Source organism: Solanum lycopersicum, chromosome 2, assembly GCF_036512215.1.
Source record: "Solanum lycopersicum chromosome 2, SLM_r2.1".
Lineage (NCBI taxonomy): Eukaryota > Viridiplantae > Streptophyta > Magnoliopsida > Solanales > Solanaceae > Solanum > Solanum lycopersicum.
The window spans coordinates 19,829,966-19,847,531 of record NC_090801.1 but is presented as its reverse complement, the minus strand read 5'-3'; the positions used below and the strand labels follow the sequence as shown (position 1 = coordinate 19,847,531).

The 17,566-nt window shown below is 35.1% G+C and overlaps 1 protein-coding gene and 1 long non-coding RNA gene across 2 annotated transcripts in view; both read right to left on the bottom strand.

The window, feature by feature from the left end:
* The window catches only part of LOC101243654 (uncharacterized), a 40,729-nt gene extending 28,737 nt beyond the window's left edge, over window positions 1–11,992 (bottom strand). Inside the window, exons 1-4 of the mRNA XM_004231675.5 lie at window positions 11,587–11,992; window positions 5,381–5,664; window positions 5,087–5,284; window positions 4,272–4,618 (exon numbers count right to left, since the gene is read on the bottom strand). Of these exons, the coding sequence (XP_004231723.2) occupies window positions 4,272–4,618; window positions 5,087–5,284; window positions 5,381–5,664; window positions 11,587–11,893 (1,136 nt within the window). The 5' untranslated portion in view covers window positions 11,894–11,992. The remainder of the gene's footprint in view (window positions 1–4,271; window positions 4,619–5,086; window positions 5,285–5,380; window positions 5,665–11,586) is intronic.
* On the bottom strand, window positions 8,097–11,572 carry LOC138341660 (uncharacterized). Its single transcript, XR_011214430.1, has 2 exons — window positions 9,310–11,572; window positions 8,097–9,185 (listed from the first exon to the last, which is right to left on the bottom strand). It is a non-coding gene; the product is annotated as an uncharacterized lncRNA (long non-coding RNA).
* Window positions 11,993–17,566: the final 5,574 nt, after the last annotated feature.

Here is a 17,566-nt window from a genome sequence, read left to right as displayed (position 1 = left end):
CAGAGTCTTTGCTAAAGTTCCCTCTTCTTGAGCTTTATAATATAATGGTGGGTTCAAAACATGGCCTGCAGCATGCAAAGGCCGATGGAGTTGTTCTGACCAACTTGCATCAATATTCAATAATTTTATACACTTTCTCATATTGCTTCTTAACTCCACAAAAACCATGTGCAATAGCTTCTTTGGCACTATCCATTGCTTCATAAATATAACCCATTGGTGGTTTTTTCTCCCCATCCACCAAACGAAGCACTTTTGTCAAAGGGCCACAAATTGTAAGTGCTCGAACAACATCATTCAAAAAGTGGACAGAAATAATAAGATTGGCAACTTCTTTCCCCAAAGTTTCCTTTGAAAATTTACTTGAATTCCATTCGGTTGAGAGGACTAAAGTTCTCAAGTTTTTTCTTTGTATGTACATAGCTCTCAAAGTTAAGAATGTCGTTGCAAATCTTGTCTTGGCCGGTTCCACCAAATTTCTTTCTTTGGTGAATTTTCTCAAGTTTAACAACAATGGCCTTTGACTTATGTAAGAATGGATTCTGACGGCCTTCTTAAAAACTGTTACAGAAAGATTAGATTATATTAATTAGTAGCTAATGAATTATTGACTATAAAGAAAGTTAAAGGATAGAAAATTGATTATCGGAAGCATATGGCTTAACCTTGAATATGTCACCAAATATCAAGTTGATGCAATAAGCGGCACATGGAGTCCAATAAATGTGTGGGTACGCACCCATCATCATACTTCTTGCTTTGACATTCTCACTAGCATTATCAGTGACAATTTGTACAACATTTTCCTGTCCAATTCTTTCGATAGTGCTTTCAAATAACTTGTACATTTTAGTGGAATCGGTAGATTCATTGCTAGCATCAACAGAACTAAGAAATACACTACCGATTGGAGAATTCACCAAAATATCGATGATCATTTTGATATTTCGTGCCGTCCATTTGTCCATCATAATGAAACATCCAAACTTGTCCATTGCACTTTATACTCATCAATAATTTTTTCTACTTTCTCCACCTCTTTTTTTAGGTGAGTGACTCTAACTTCATGGAATGTAGGAGGCTTCATTCCGGTGCCATGTTGTCCAACCGCCTCAATAAATTTATCGAATGATTTGTGATTGACGCAATTAAAATGGAGCCCCACATCATAAATCGAAATTGCAAAAGCACTTACCGCACGCTCTCTTAGAATTTTCTTTGTTTTATCAATTCGTCCTTTTTCAAAGCCTCCTTTTTGTGTTGATTGATGTGAAAAATAGAGGTTCAAAAGGTCCTTTCGACACATTCCGTGCGGTGGATGATGAACCTCCACTAAGATATCTTTTAAGTTTTAGAGGGAGACATCATTTCCTCTTAATCATCCATTTCATCAATATCAATATATTTTCTCTGGCTGCCTCACTTGAAATTTGGGATTATTCTTGAAACCACCCACTAAATGTTGTTTGTTTCCCCTCTTTTTGCTAGCATCCGCCATTGGTTATTGAATTCAATCAATTCAATGTTTATGTCTTCATGGACAAATGAATAAATAATTATCAAAGAATTTTTTAAAAAAATTATAGGCAGTAAGCACAAAATGAATAAAAAAATAGAGCAGTCATCAGTCATCACTTATAAGTCTAATGACTGATGAAGGAATAATATAGAACTGAAACGAAAAATTGAAGAAAAAGAACAGAAAAAAGAGGTATACAGTATACCTCAAGTCTTCAACAGCGGCAAGCCAGCAACAGATTTCGCGCATCAAAGGGAGAAGAGAGTCGCGAGGGGAGAAGAGAGTCGCGAGGGAGAAGACTGTCGAGTCGCGAGGTGAGAAGAGAGTCGCGAGGGAGAAGACTGTCGTGAGGGAGAAGACTGTCACGAGGGAGAAGAGAGTTTCGTGAGGGAGAAATGAGTGTCGCAAGGGAGAAGAGAGTGTAGCGAGGGAGTTGCGCAGCAGCAGATTTCAAAATACAAAGAAAAATTCTAATTTTGACTAATATTGTTAAGTCAAATATTTTTAAAAAAATAAATAAAAAGGTGGCACCTTTGTTGTCGCCATTACTGCCTTTGGGAACTCGCCTCGCCTCAGTGGTGAATGGCGAGGAGGCCTCGCCTCTCCTCTCACCAAAGGCGATGAGGCGCTCGCCATTCACAACACTGTGAATTACTATGTTGAACTTCTTAAACAAAGCTCAAGAAGACTATTTTAGACCATAGAGTGACTTGCACAATCAACATAAGTATAAGCCTCTAAGTTAATGTCTCCTCTTTTGATTTGTATTCTTTTTCATGGACTTCCTTTAAGATTTTCTAGAATCCCCTTAACAGCTTAGACATACATTTATTTAGGGTCATGCATTTCTCTAGGAACATGCATAATTGGCTAACAACACTTACAAGGCTATGTCTGGTCTCGTATGGAACAAGTAAATCAATTTTGCTACAAGCATGTATCTACCACAAAATCTTTTGGACAATTGCACAATCTATGATTATATTCAATCGATGTAGCCATTGGTTTAAACCCTAATTTTCATGTTTCTTTCGGCAAATCAAACACATTTTTGTTGAGAAACAATGTTGTGAAAAGCGACAAAAAGTGCACTTGAAGCGCGAAGCGAGGCGAGGTGCACCTATTGCGCCTTTCTTCCCTAAAGCGAAGCGATAATTAAGAAGTGTGCACTTCAACAGTTGAAGCGAGAAGTGCAGTTAAAGAAAAGGCGAGAAAGAGTGCGCTTAAATGAAAAAGGCACTAATTAGGGTTCTTTTATTAAAAATGTAAGGTTTCTTTAAAAACTTCGAAATATATATTTCCTTCTAATTACTGCAAGGTTGCGAGTTGCGACTTCTGCGAAGTAAGTTCTCTTCTTCTTCTCTTCTTCCTTTCCTCTCTTCTTCTCTTTGGTCAAGTGTCAACTGTTGTAGTGCAATGCTGGCTGCTCTGTTTTTTTCTCATCTTCTCTTTCATTGGTACTCTGTTTTTTTCTATTTCTAGTAGCTGCTCTGTTTTTTTTTCTATATTTCTATTGCTGCTCTGCTTTTTTCAATTTCTATTGCTGCTCTATTTTTCTATTTCTATAGTGTATGGTGTATGCTGGTTGCTGCTATGTTCCATCTTTAATTTTTTTCATTAGTCTATTTTTGTTTATTACTGAGTTACACTTCTTCTTCTTTTTTTGCTTGTAGTAAAGTTTTATGTTATTATTCAAAATGTCACAAAAAAAGAATTTGGCTTGGGCCTATGGAATATTGTCACAAAAAGCATCTTATTGGTGGATATAGAGATGTAAAAGTATGTCTGAAGGTCCCGAATAGTGTGAAGGAAGCGATCAAAGAGTATTTGCTGAAAAAAATGAGTTTAAAACTTAAATGAATCATGAAGCATCCATGGTTAATCTTGTTGATAATGATGAAGTTGAAGTGAATATGCCAATGGGGCGTCCCTCAAAATATCAAAAGATGCCTTCAAGTAGTGGGAGTGGGTCATCCACCAATAGCAACGTCAAGGGTCCTATGAATCTCTATTTCTCGCAAAACCAAACGAAAAGAGAAAAGGTGGAACTATTGATTTAGAATCATTCTAAGAAGATTTTAAGGGATCTTGTTGTATCTGCTTTTGCTACGTGGATGTATGATGTAGGGCTTCCTTTCAATTGTGTTAATTACACCGAGAGTTTCGGTAAATTCATTGAGGTAGTCGGCCAACATGGCCCTGGAATGAAGCCCCCCACAGATCATGAGGTAGGAGCTCCTTTTCTAAAAGGGAGGTGGAAAAGATAAACAAGATTGTAGAAGAACATAAGGTTCAATGGAAAATGTGTGATTTTTCCATTATGATGGAAAATGGACAGCAAGAATGGAAAAATGGTCATTAATGTTCTGTCAATTCCCCAAGCGAGAGTGTGCTCCTTCAATCTTATGACGCTAGTAACTCTTCTACTGATTCTAATAAGTCGTGATAGACTTCTCGAGTTCATTGCACATTCAGCAATGATATTAACCTATGAATATCTTTAAAGAAGCTTCTAGTTGCTTATTTTTTCTTCTTTCTGAAATTGGTAACGGTGCATGATCTCAAAGAACCAAAATAGTTCTTGGGTAGCACTGAAACCATATTTACAAGAGAACTCTAGAATTTTACCACCTCTATCTATAATGATTCTAAAACAACAATGATAGACATACAAATTGACAATCAGAAGACAAAATAATTCCTGCAATGTTGTTTGAACTGTCAATAAATTGGTCATCTTTTAAATAATTACCTTGGACGGTGAGGAAGGAGAACAGTGGTAGCAGATATATTTTCCACAGGGCATGCAAGTAATTCTGAATTGAAACATTCATCACTTCTCCTCTTGATAAAGAAATGATTTCCACGATGACTAGCTGATGTGTCAATGCCAGTCACACGTGCTGTTAATACTACCAATCCATTTTCAGGTTTTGAAGTGTCTAGATAAAAGACAAATCTTGTAATTTTACTCTCCGATGCAATAAATAAATATTTCTTGCTCTCGGATGCTTGAAGATCCAAAGAAAATGTTTCGTCATTTTCATGATAAAGGCAAGAGTTATCTAACTGGTCAGTTCCCAATTTATGCAACCAGACCTGTCAAAACTAATATTAATTAAGAGAAGGAAAACCTGGATAAGCAAAAGTAAGATAAATTTCAACCAGACGAATCCATAAAACTGGCTATAAAGCCAACAGAAATGATTTAGCAAGTAGAACATATATGCAGGTAGAGGTACTTATTTTTTACAAACAGAGAAAACATAAGTTCTAAGGCTCACCACGATAAGCAAGCCAAAGACAAACAATAGACTCAAAGATTTCAAAAACTCTATTAGATCTCTTCAATCAACTTCTTCTATTAACAATCCATCTTTGGATGGAGGATTAGCTTTTATTTGGACAGCACTGGACATTATTATTAGCTTAAGACATTCTATCAAACTGAATAACAATTATGGAGCATAAAGACAATATCATAATCAAAAACCAGACAGTTGGAAACTGGATGCTGCTGGAGGAAACTAAATCACTTATATCCAATGGCTCCAATGAAATCCAAACCTTGTCTGGTCGAAGGATGTCATCCATTGTGACATAAACCAATGCTTCATCACCCGCCCATTCGAGATATGATGTAATGGAACCAACCAGAGGTTTCCCGACCAGCATTCCAGACTCTGCATCAATAATATAAACAGTGTATATTTCATCCCCTTTCGTGTCCTCTGCATATGCAACTAACTTGTTATTTGGGCTGACCTGAAGACAGGAGAATCATGATGAAATAAGATAAGCTATAAAGCAACAAGAGACATGGAATAGCAATAACCATCTGCACAGAAGACATGTTCTTACTTTGAAAGCACCAATACTGTAATATGTATGTTCTAGAGCTTTCACATTCTCATCCAATATAATATGCTCGGAAGGAGCATCAGGTCCAGTTGGCATCGTATCATAAACAGATGTCGGAACTCCACTTGTAGGCACATAGCATCTACAATGTTGGACATATTCCTTACCCTCCAAGTTCCTCGTGTAGTAAAAGTATGATCCTCTCCGCATGGGTGCAGATATGTCATCTTCTTTAATTCTTCCTCTTATCTCGGTATAAATATGTTCCTCTAATTGCTTGGTCCCTAGTAAAGTGATCAGACAGTTTATAATCCCTTCTTCGAGCAATTTTGAATGAATTGATGAACATGATAGTGTAAAGACACATTGAGAACATAATTTACGAACAAATGCTACAAAAGGAATTATGTTCTGCTACTGTTTTACATGTATATATAGATATTGCACATCAGCAAGATGAATGGCAAGATGAAAATTTTTCTTTCAAAGGACTTCCCAGAATGCATACAGTTGAAGAACATAAAATAACGGAGTAAAGGCAGTAGAGTTTTCTCAAGCTTCAATCTCTTGCTTGTTTCAAAACATGTGAGCATTACAATGACATTCATAAGAAGCTAGGCAATTCACAATTTCTAGAGACTAAAGAGAGCAGAACACATTTATGTTCAATCAGTAGTTCCGTAAGGAAAATATTATTAGTTTCAACAGTACAAGGAAACTACTCGGCTCTCTATCTCATTCCCACACACTTTGCATGTGCTCTGACAAAACACCCATAGCTCAAATGCAACAAACTCGCAAAGACACTCTAATATAATTCATAGACTTCAGATCATCACCACTAGTTCTTCAAAGGTATAGTAGCAAAAAGTATGGTGGATGACACAGTTGAAGTGTAATGGAACTTGAAGTTTAATCTTGACCTATAAAGCTGGACACTACAGAAAGCTTACTACTTAGTCCAAACCCAAACTCTGAAATTGAACTCGAGTTGAATAATGTATTAATCAAACATGGTACACATCAAAGGACCCAAACCAAGAGAAAACATCTAGATATATATGTAGAAACACGGTTTTCTTCTCCATCCTTGGTCGTTATTCTTCTCTTTTCTACATATCCTTGTTCATTTAACTTCTATATTGTACCCTAAGCACATGCTAATTGCTAGTAACATTTGTCTTTTTTCAGAGATTCTAAGAAATTAACAAACAGAGGAGAATCTTTTTATTTTCCAAAGTAGAAGAGAAACTCTACAAGAAGAGTTAGATTAGGGGAGATTTCAACTACACTAAATGGTTGCAAGAGCTCTACAACACTTCTATACAAGCATTGCAGAAAAAACTCAAAAGATCAAGTTTGGTGCATGCTAGCCTTCTACTGTTTAGCATCTCTTGCACAAAGAAAGCTAAAGTGAGTGCCTTAACTAATATTCCATCTGCCTAGAAACTGATCCTTCTACTATTAACAGGTAATGCATACAAAAGCAATAGAAACTAAAAACTAGCCTACCCCATAATTAAAATGAAAGTTGGCCCTTGACAACAAATCAAAGAAAAGTTCTTCTTCCACTTCCTTGATCAACTTTTAAAAGGTGATTTTCTTTGCCAGTACAGTTCTAAATGGCCCGAAACAATCTCAACAAAAGAAACATTCAGCTGGTTTTGTAGATGCTACATGAGTCAGCAAAAACTGGAATCCACCAGTCGCCTATTTCTTCATTGCAAAGTTGCAGTAGAATTGTGGAACTTTTGTGTCTTCTTTTCGACTATGTTGGGTACAGCCTCAGTCACCAAAAGAATCTTATGAATGTTGGAAGTTTTGTAGAGTTGATAAAGCCATTAAAAAATATGGAGGATTATACCAGCTACTATTTTTTGTGCATATAGAATGAGACGGTGTTTTAATGGAATCTCAACTCCAACGCATACCTCAGAAGGCTAGATGTCTAGTTAATCTCTACCACTAGAACTTCCTTAACCCTGTAAATTGCCCAGCTAAATTTTTGGGTATTGCTAGCCAACTTAGCCAATCTTCTGTACTGGAGCTACCATTACTACCTGTACTTTTGTAATATTTTGCATCTACGTTAATGGCTATTAATGATCTCTTCAAAAATAAAAAAACATAGGTGTTGTTCAGCTCAAGGACTAGTAATGCATGAATTATTGTGTAGTTAACTAGCAATCTTTTATGCTTCTTCACAAAATTATGCGATGAGTATATAAAAATTATAAATGTAAGAATTGTTATGTGATAAGTAATAACAAAGGGACAGGTAAGCGTTGCCTATTTAAAGAGCATCTTCTGAGAATCAGTCTAGAGAAAACCGTTTGGGTCAAGCGCGGGTTTCGAAGCTTGGGGATGATGGGTCCGCCGCCTCTCTATCCTTCTCCACTTGAATATTGAACATAGTTTGCAAGCCACAAGGCTCGAACTTGTGACTTAAGACAGAAGACCCTCAGCGTAGCATATTTATCTTTAGATACTCTTATCTGTACATTGCTAATTCTTATTCCCACGGCCAAATCCAAGTCCATGTATCTCATTTTTTTAGTTTCTCAACATAGACACGAGCCCAAAACATTTGTGCTTAGTTTTTGTATCATCTATTTTGACATAGCCACCACATAGATCACCAAAGGATTGATGTGTCCAAACTCCAACTGTGTAGAGTAATACCAAAACTTTAATCCATCTTTTCTCATTTCTATGATTTGTCACCTCAAATCCCGTTACGGAGACCACCAATCCAGCAATAGTCTTCTTCCATTGCAGAACTAGTCCAAGCCTTTGCTCTGATAACTTCCTGCCTGATGGAAGATCGAATGGAAATTGATTGTGGTAGACCAAAGACCCTAAGACCAGCAATTATTCTCCACCTATTTAAAAAGCATTCTATACCACCTTTGGGATTGGACGCATATTGAAGGAGCCACTAAAACAACCAAGATATTTACAGAGGAATTGGGTGTTATAAAGCTCCACAGGAGATGTTTTCTTTGTCTTAAAACTCCTTGTAGCAACTACTGAACTTATGTCGATTTAAGAATCTTTGCAGTCTCCGTATATGACTTGACTCGACATCAGCCAAATGAAATCTTTAATCATTTCCTTCCCCCAGAAGACAAAAGTTCTTCTCTATGATTACTCTCCAACCAATGTTATAGTTATCTTCAGGAATAATAACTAATAAAGGTCGAGCTTCCATCCTTACAAAACGACTGTAAATGTTGAAATTCTTAAAAACTTTGTATGAATGTATGCTTCTGGCCCATGTCCTGCAGCTATCCCCTCTAACAAGTGAAACTTGCTTAAGTGCTTCACAAACCCAACAAAAATTGCCTGGGTTGATATTTAACCTGCTAATGAATCTCTTATTACGTTCAATAAGTATGAACCATCTGTCAAAATCCTTAATTATCAACTAACTCGAACTATCTATATCCTCAAACAAAAAAGATATCTTTTTTTGACACTAGTAACAATTATATTTCAGTTAGTACTACCTTAGTACTGAAAAACCATATTTACAAAAAAGAAGAAGAAGGTTATAGTCTTTTCAAAAGCTAAACCAAGATTTAGGTGGATGCTAAAACATCTGTGATTAACTCAATCTCATTAGAGTAGACATTTGTACACCAAAAACAGACAACAAAATACATTTAAGCTTGACTTCTTGCAGCTAGTTGTTCCTATTCTCAAAACATCTATCATTTCTCTCTCCATATAGCCTTACCATATGGAAGCAGGGATCATCCTCCATCTTTCTCTGTTTGTAGCCCAAACTCCAGCCTCCTCTCAACTGAAAAAGGTGTCATCAATCTGAGTAGGCATACTCCAGGAAATGCCTCCGAGATTACGGAAATCTGCCACATTGCAATGTAGAGGTATCTTACTATAAGGAGCATCTGTTACATAGAGATTACCTCTCTTGGCCACGTTGTCCAATGTTAGAACTGCTTCATTGGCTGGCAACCAGGTGAAGCATGCCACCTTTTGTGGCACTTTGATTCTCCATATTTGCTTCCAAGGCCATTTAAAGTCTTGATTCTCCCTAAGACTTGTCTGTTTATATCCTTCCTTCATCCTGTATCTTCCTTTGTTGTGTCCATGCCACCACAAACAATCCTCACCTGTTTGGATTCCTTGGGAACTCTCCAGTAGCTTGAGAAGTTCAATCATTCGGCAGATTTCCCAGTCATTCAAGTTTCCTCTAAGGATCATGTTTCGTCCTTGTGGTGACCACATTTCAGCAACAGTTTTCCCTGTTGGAGTTGAGCCAAAACAAATATGTCAGGAAAGAGATCCTTGAGGCTCATAGTACTCATCCATTTATCAACCCAAAAACTTGTTTTTTTGCCATTTCGAACCTTGACAGTTAATTGATTACTAAGAAATTGCCAGAATATTCTAATGGATTTCCAAAGACTAATACCATAGGGGGTATTGGCCTCTTTAGTTACCCATGTGTCCAGTTCCTTATACTTGCTCTTGATTACCCTATCCAAGAGGGCTATCAAAAAGGATTTTCTCAACCATAATGTTGTTGTAATAATCACTGACAAAGCATAATTCGGAGAGATGAAAAGATAGGTCCATTTCCCAAGGGAGAGAAAATTTCCAAAAGTATTGTCAATTCCACGTCACATGAACTTATGAAGCTTCCAAAACCTTCTCCTCTTAAGACATGTTCCGCCACTGTGTTTGAACCAAACTCAAACAGGAATCTCTTATGAACCATCCCATAGATATTGAGTCCACGTTGTTGCTTCTACGAGTAACTAGCCCACCGAACGATTCTTAATAAAGTGGGGATACGGTGATTTTACTGGAAGACTAACAACACTCCTCCTAAAGTTTGAACTGGGTCCTCAAGAGATCTGAACAATGCTCTTCTATTCCTGGACTAAAGCTTCATTTATTTTCCTTGTGTCTATTTGTTTCTTCTAACAATTTCTGGATACGGAAGATCTTACACAGTAGTTTTTAGAGTATGTAATTGTCCTCTAGGCTTTGAAATTGTTAAATAGAAATAGGAATAGGACTGTATATAGTAATCTACATGGAAGAGATTGTAATGTGATGTCTATAAATATAATATTTTTCTCATCTGTCTCTTAAAGTAATAATAAATGTTCTCTACTTCAACAGTGATGTTCATCCTGTATTGAATGTCATTTCAGGGATGATGATTACTGATCTCCTTTTCCCTTCACTGCTTGTGATGCACTTATGCTTATATATCGCACATGTTTGTTGTAGTTTCCTATGCAAAAGAACTATGAGAAATGATCCTGAAACTTCTAATCTACTCACTGAGTTTTTTTTGTGAGAATGATAACAGGCAATCTACTCACTGAGTTTCCCTTCACACTCAAAGGCCTCCCTCAAAGCATAGCATATCCACTCCATTGTCTTATGGTTAAAATAAGTTCTTCTAATCATGTTTTGCCTCGTTTTGTCCAGACATATCAAACCTCTGTTCTTGATGCATTTCTAGTAATATTGTATGATTTAAAACCTATTACAAAGTAAAATTGTGTCGCCGTCCATCACCACATATGGTAAGAAATCTTAGTTGGAGTTGATGCTTGTTCGGCCTAGGCTGTGGTAAAATCCCTTTGGAAGGCAATTATTATTGAAGAAAAAGGTTAAACAAAATATCCTCCGGAGAAGTGCTAGGGGAGCATTTTATCTCAAACTTAGTGTTGTTCCTTACAACCTTCAAAACAAACTACTATGTCTGTTAATGAAGGTGTATTCGATTTTGGTTCGCTTGGCAAGATGTGGATGATCATGTGTTGGTAGCACGTCTCATATATTTGGGGCTTGACACTAATATCCAAAAGAGGTGCAAGGATTTAATCCTACGAATTTGAAATACCAGGACTAAATCCATCAATCAAAGAATAATTCAAAAATAGAATGGTGTTAGCTGTCATTCTAGCAGTTATTAAGTATAAAAATTTACCCATAAGAAATGATCAACTTGATTGAATGAATATACATTATTTCATGAACAATGTTGGAAGAAACTCTAAAACCTAAGTCTGAATTATTACTCATTCTCCTCTCAATTTTGTACGGGCGACCTGCATGCTCTCTCTAGAACTAGAAATTAAATGATTAATTAAATTTAAATGAGGCAGATTTCTCATAGGAGTATAATTAATTTTTTTGGAATTAGAGAAAGTAAAACGCACCAGACATTATAGAATCTGTGTAAGCATTTTCTTGGTGGAGGTAAGAGAGGAGCTCTGGGTTAGAACGAGAGTCATCACGGAGCCAGTAGTAGTTGTCTACTCTAACGTCCCCAAACAACTCCATTTCGTGCCTCACTTTCTTTGGCGTCGGCGGCGACGGTGACAGCGACGGCGACGGTGTGGTTTTTGCCATAGCTCGCTGGGAGAAAACGGAAGAAACTTTAGAGTGGAACCGAATTGACAGGTTAGCCCTAGTAGAAGAACCCAACACTAAAAACAATGGTCGCCCGACGCACGACTCAATCATTCAAAGCGGCCTGGCAAATTTTTTGTTAGCACAGAAAGAACGGGTCTTTACTTAAAGCGCCTCTCAAAAAGTTTTTGACCCTAGTGCAGAAAATTAAATGAAAAAGGTGTCAAATAAGTGTTATTTTATTTTTGTTGACGGACTTGTCAAATAATCTTTAATAAATATACGCTTAACTTATAGGTAGCTTTTTAAATTTGGCAAAAAATTTTACTTAAACATCTTAATTAAAATTTATTCATTTTAGATACCTTATGTCATGTCTCGTTATATCATTTAACACATTTTACTAATATGGCATAGTGAGTTTAACACACTTACAATCAACACGTGAAAGGCTCATTTAATCATTTTTGTTTTATTTTTTTCATTTTCTTTCTCATTTTTTAGCCACCATCTCTCAAAACTTGAACTCCTTCCATGGAGAAATAGTTTTGATGATGCTATGAACAAAAAAAAAACTTTAATACGAAGAGATTTCACAAAAAAATAAATTTCAATCCATTAAAGAAATGACGATTCATGTTGTCGCAAAGAAGAAGGACAACGAAAAATCTTAAAAGACGATGGATGGGGTGGGAGAGGGGTGGAGAAAACAATGTGGGTGGTGAATGGGTTAAGGTTAAGATGGGACAAAGGTGTAGAAGACATTAGATGGGTGGGTGGGGAATACTGAAGGAGACAATTTAGGTGGGTGGTGGGTAGGGATTGAAGAGGGTGGCAGAGAAATGAACTTGGTAGATTTATTTTTATTTATTTATTTACTTTGTGTAAAAAATTTCACGTGTCATTAAGTCATTGGCTACTTCTTCATTCTATTAAAAAATACTTTTAATATACATGCTACGTGCTTTATTTAATTTATCACTTTGACATGTCATTGGCGAGTTTATTACATACACCTTGTATATTTAGTTGATTGTTAAAAAAGTGCTAAAATGACACAATGCAAAATGACATGAGGTGTCTAAAACGAACAAAACTTAGTTAAGGTGTCTAAGTGAAAATTGGTGTCAAGTTTAGGGGGTCACCGATGGGTTAGGCCTAAAATGTAATTAAGTAAATTTGGGATCAAATTAATATTTCAAAAACTTTCTTAATATTTTATAAAATACAAAAAAAATACTTTATTTTTGAACTTCTATAATTCAATCCAAATCATTTTTAAAAAAAATATATTTTCATCTTCTCCCAATGTTATCTCTCTCTCTTCTCTCTCTTTTGTTCTTCTTCTTTTTCCTTTTTAATTCGAGAATTCAAGTAGACTAACTCCATTATCTTCCTCTTCCTCTCAGACGATCTCCATTATTTTGCTGGTCATCTCAAGTTGTGAGTCTATCTTCTTTCTGAACTAAAATCGTGATCGATTTAAAATGGGTAAGTGATTTTCAAAAAATTTATATTTAAACGTTCTGTAGATGTAAAAAGTGAATAATAATGTAATGGTACATATTATTTATTGTGAAAGACAATCAATCAATCAAAAAAATCTATTTTTGAGTAAATGTATATGTATTGTTAACATTCAGCTAAAAGTCTTTTCTGTTTGCTTTTATTGTTCTTTTAATGGTCATTTTGTTGATATGACTTTAGAAATATAGTCTTGATCAGTTGTCCAACATATATTTCATTTGTTGAAAGATGTATCGTATGTTGTCACGTTTTAGTGATATGTTGGCGCATATTTCAACATTTATCATATATTTTAACATTTCACTTGTGTGTTAGGGCAACAAAATGGTCATATGTGACAACATAAGATTCATCTGTGACAACTTAAGATTCATTTATGACAATGAAAAATTTATTTGTGTCAACATATGATTCATCTGTGGTAACATAAGATTTATATGTGACAATAGAAATTTCATGTGTGTTAACAGTAGATACAGGTGTGGCAATGTGATGTTAGCAACAGACTGTCCATATGTGGCAACATCATATTAATATTATATTATAATAAATTGTAAACTCTCAATCTTTTTTTATTTACCTTGTAGATGAAATGATACAGGAAGAAGTTTCATCCATGACAACATCTCAATTTTTTATTTGTCTTGCTTCCTCTTCTAACATCAAATGTTCTTTTTGTCTATGAGAAGAATGTCAGCAGTAACATGATTATTTTAATAATAGTGTTAAAAAATTCACTGATATTTTTTTAAAAAAATATCTCATAATATTCATGTCCAAAGATCCAAAAAAAATTTACAGCCTTTGAAGTGTAAGAGGTTGAAAAAATTAAATTTTCAAACATATTCTATAATTAGTGAGAAGAAAGAGAAGGAAAAGAAGGCAAAGGAGGAGAAAGAAAAGGAAAAGAATGAGAGGGAGAAGAAGGAAAAGGAGGAGAAGGAGAAGGAGAAGGATAAGAAGAAGGAGAAGGAGAAGGAGGAGGCAAAAGGAGAAGAAGAAAGACAAAGAGAAGGAGGAGGAGGAGAAGGAGAAGAAGAAGTAGAAAGAAAAAGTGAAATCTAAAAAGAATGAGAAGAAAGTTGAAGTTGTCATTTGTGATGTGAAGCGATAATATCCATTTGAATGCTTTAACATTGACGTGAGGGTCCAACTAAACTAATATCATCCTTCTCGCAATGAATAAACAAGGGTCTTTACAAGCATCATGCAAAAAAGTAAGGTCGTTCAACTATTATTAGTATTTCTTCTTGTTGTTCACTAAATAATTATTTATAATGATTACACAATTGCAGAAGAGACAAAAACGATCACTACTTAGCCAATTGCTCAAAACTTGATTTTGTAGTTGCATTTCCAAAGAATAAGGACTGGTTCTACGTAATGTCTCAACCCAATCAGTGTTAGACTGATGAGGTAAATTCATGTGCACTTTTATGTTTTGATTAATACATGAATATATACAAATAAATTATACAGAAATACACTTGTTTGATGTATCTGTGCAGTATGTGGATGTCATTTTTACTATTTGCGTAAGAAGTCTAACCAACCAAATCATTATAAATATCGATATACCACTACTAGTTATTTTTCAAAACATACATTGACAATACTAGTGTTGTTTCTGAATATGAGGATAAAATAGTTGGCACTATGAAAGGGTTTGATATAGCTTGTGGACTACCTTGACACTTGACAGATGATGTTTATGTCCCTGTAAATAGTAATTGGGACTTCTATTGAGTCTTGAAAGTTGTTTCATTGAAGGAACGGTGCATAAAAACATATGATTTGATGTCCTCAATTAGGTCTAACAAAAAATTGTCCTCCCAAATTAAAAAGTTGTCTACAATATTGCCAAAGTACCTTGAGTTAAGCGAACTTTTTTTAGCAAAAAGAACGAATTCAGTTCTTGAATGTTACCAAGGAAAAAATAAATCTCACCCATTCGATGTCAGACATGTTATTGGTATTCCCAACAAGAAAGCAATAGTATATAAGTATCACATTTTTTTTGTCTTACGACTATCGAAATGTGATGCTATTATATTTTCGAATTGATGATATACCATGCAGAGATTGTGGGCTTTTTGTTGTTGCATACGCTGAGATTTTGAGTGATGGACTATAAGTACAATTTTGTGGACTTAGTGTTAAAACCCTTCGCATGAGATATGCTTCACTTCTATGAAATTATGGGGATTTTAAAGGCTCAGAATGACTATGTTAGAAACAATGAAGACCCACAGAGGCCTAGACTCAAAAAGGAAAATATCGATAAAAATATTGTAGTTACCACCATTGATTAGATAGGTGGTTATGTATATCATCGTGAATTACCTTTTTGTTGATAAGTTGTATAAAACAATTGGTGATATATTAATTTTTGCTGATAATATTAATATAAATTGTTGTCAATTATGATGGAAATGATCAAATATGGTGTATGTGGTTACATATATTACTTCTGTTGTAAAAAAACACCACATAATTATTTGCATCTGTATCAACAGAAAGGATGTATGTGGCTACATATTACACATAAAGGAGAAATGTGGTAAAATATGTTAGAGAAAGGAGATATGTGACAACATTATACTATATAACATATGTCACATAGATAGGTGGTATGTGCCCCAACAAAATGCATAGATGTGGCAACATATGTCACAATTTGAATTGTTAAAAATAAATAAAAAAAATAGTTTTAGTACAACTGTCCCTTCATTTTCTCTCTCTCCTCTCTCTCTCTTTTTTCTCTTCTATAAAAGTCGTTTCATATTTTAAATTTAATTTTTTACACAAAAAGGGGATATGTGGTAACATTATACTATATAACATATAATGTGTTATGTGCCTCAACAAAACGTATATATGTGGCAATATATGTCACAATTTGAATTGTCAAAATTCAAAAACAAAAATTAAAACAACTTTAGTACAATCATCCCTTCATTTTCCCTCTCTCCTCTCTCTTATAAAAGTCGTTTCATATTTCAAATTAATTTTTACACAGAAAGGAGATATGTGGTAAGATATGTCACAGAAAGGATATATGTGACAACATTATACTATATAACATATGTCACACAGAAAGGTGTTATGTGCCTCAACAGAATGTATATATGTGGCAACATATGTCACAATTTGAATTGTCAAAATTCAAAAAAAAAAACCGTAGTACAATCGTCACTTCATTTTCCCTCTTTATTTTCTTCTAAGAAAGTCGTTTCATATTTCAATTTTTTTTTACTAATTTCAGTTTTCTTTTCTTTTGTTTTCGTTTTTCTCCTCCTCTCGTTCCATTATTCCTTCCTTTACAGATCGTTGCTCTTGCGATAATTTCCAAAACATCAGTGGTAATCTGTTGTGATCCTCTTCTACAGCAAGGCGTCGTTGTCCTCATCATATCTAGTTTATCATTGATATTCTCTGAGGTAATATTTAATTAGGATTTGAAATGCGTGCTTACTTGTTTGCCCTGTTTTTAGTGGTTTTATCACTTTTTTGGCTGTGTCGTTATCCATTTTTGAAATATTTTCTGATTTCAAGAAACTTCATCGTAGTCCGTTGGATAGGGGAGGATTTTGTGGTTTGTTTGTTGGTTCATGTGTGACATTAAATCATATTTGTTATTTGTGTTGTGTATTTCAAAAAGCTTCATTTGTAGCATCCAAATATTTTATTTTTCTGGTTGAGATACAAGGGTACAAATATAATGGCTCCTGTCAAAAGAAAACTTGATGTATCTGACATAACAAAGATCCAGAAGAAGACTAGGTTTAAAACTCCTAGGAAGATGAATGAAAACACCACTCTATTAGAAGAACGTGCATCTGAAGCAGTTTTTTCTTCTCAAGTAGAACAAGAATTTTCTCAAAAAGAATATGAAGAAAGAGAAAAATAATTGATGCAGCCTTGATGGAGTTGAATGAATCATTCTCCCTGGGGGGATGGTGTGTTAAATTACCAAGGAAGATTATGTGTTCTCGATGTATATGGGTTGAGGGTTTGGATCTTCGAAGAAGTACAAGGGTCTCGCTACTCAATTCATCCGGGGTCGACAAAAATGTACCATGACCTATTGGAAATATATTGGTGGGAAGATCAAAAAAAGGGACATATCATAATTTGTCGCTAAGTGTCCAAATTCCAACAAGTAAAGGCCGAACACCTAAAGTCGAGTGCCTTACTACAAGAGATCCAAATTCGAAGTTGGGAGTAGAAATACATCAATATTGACTTTGTAGTAGGTTT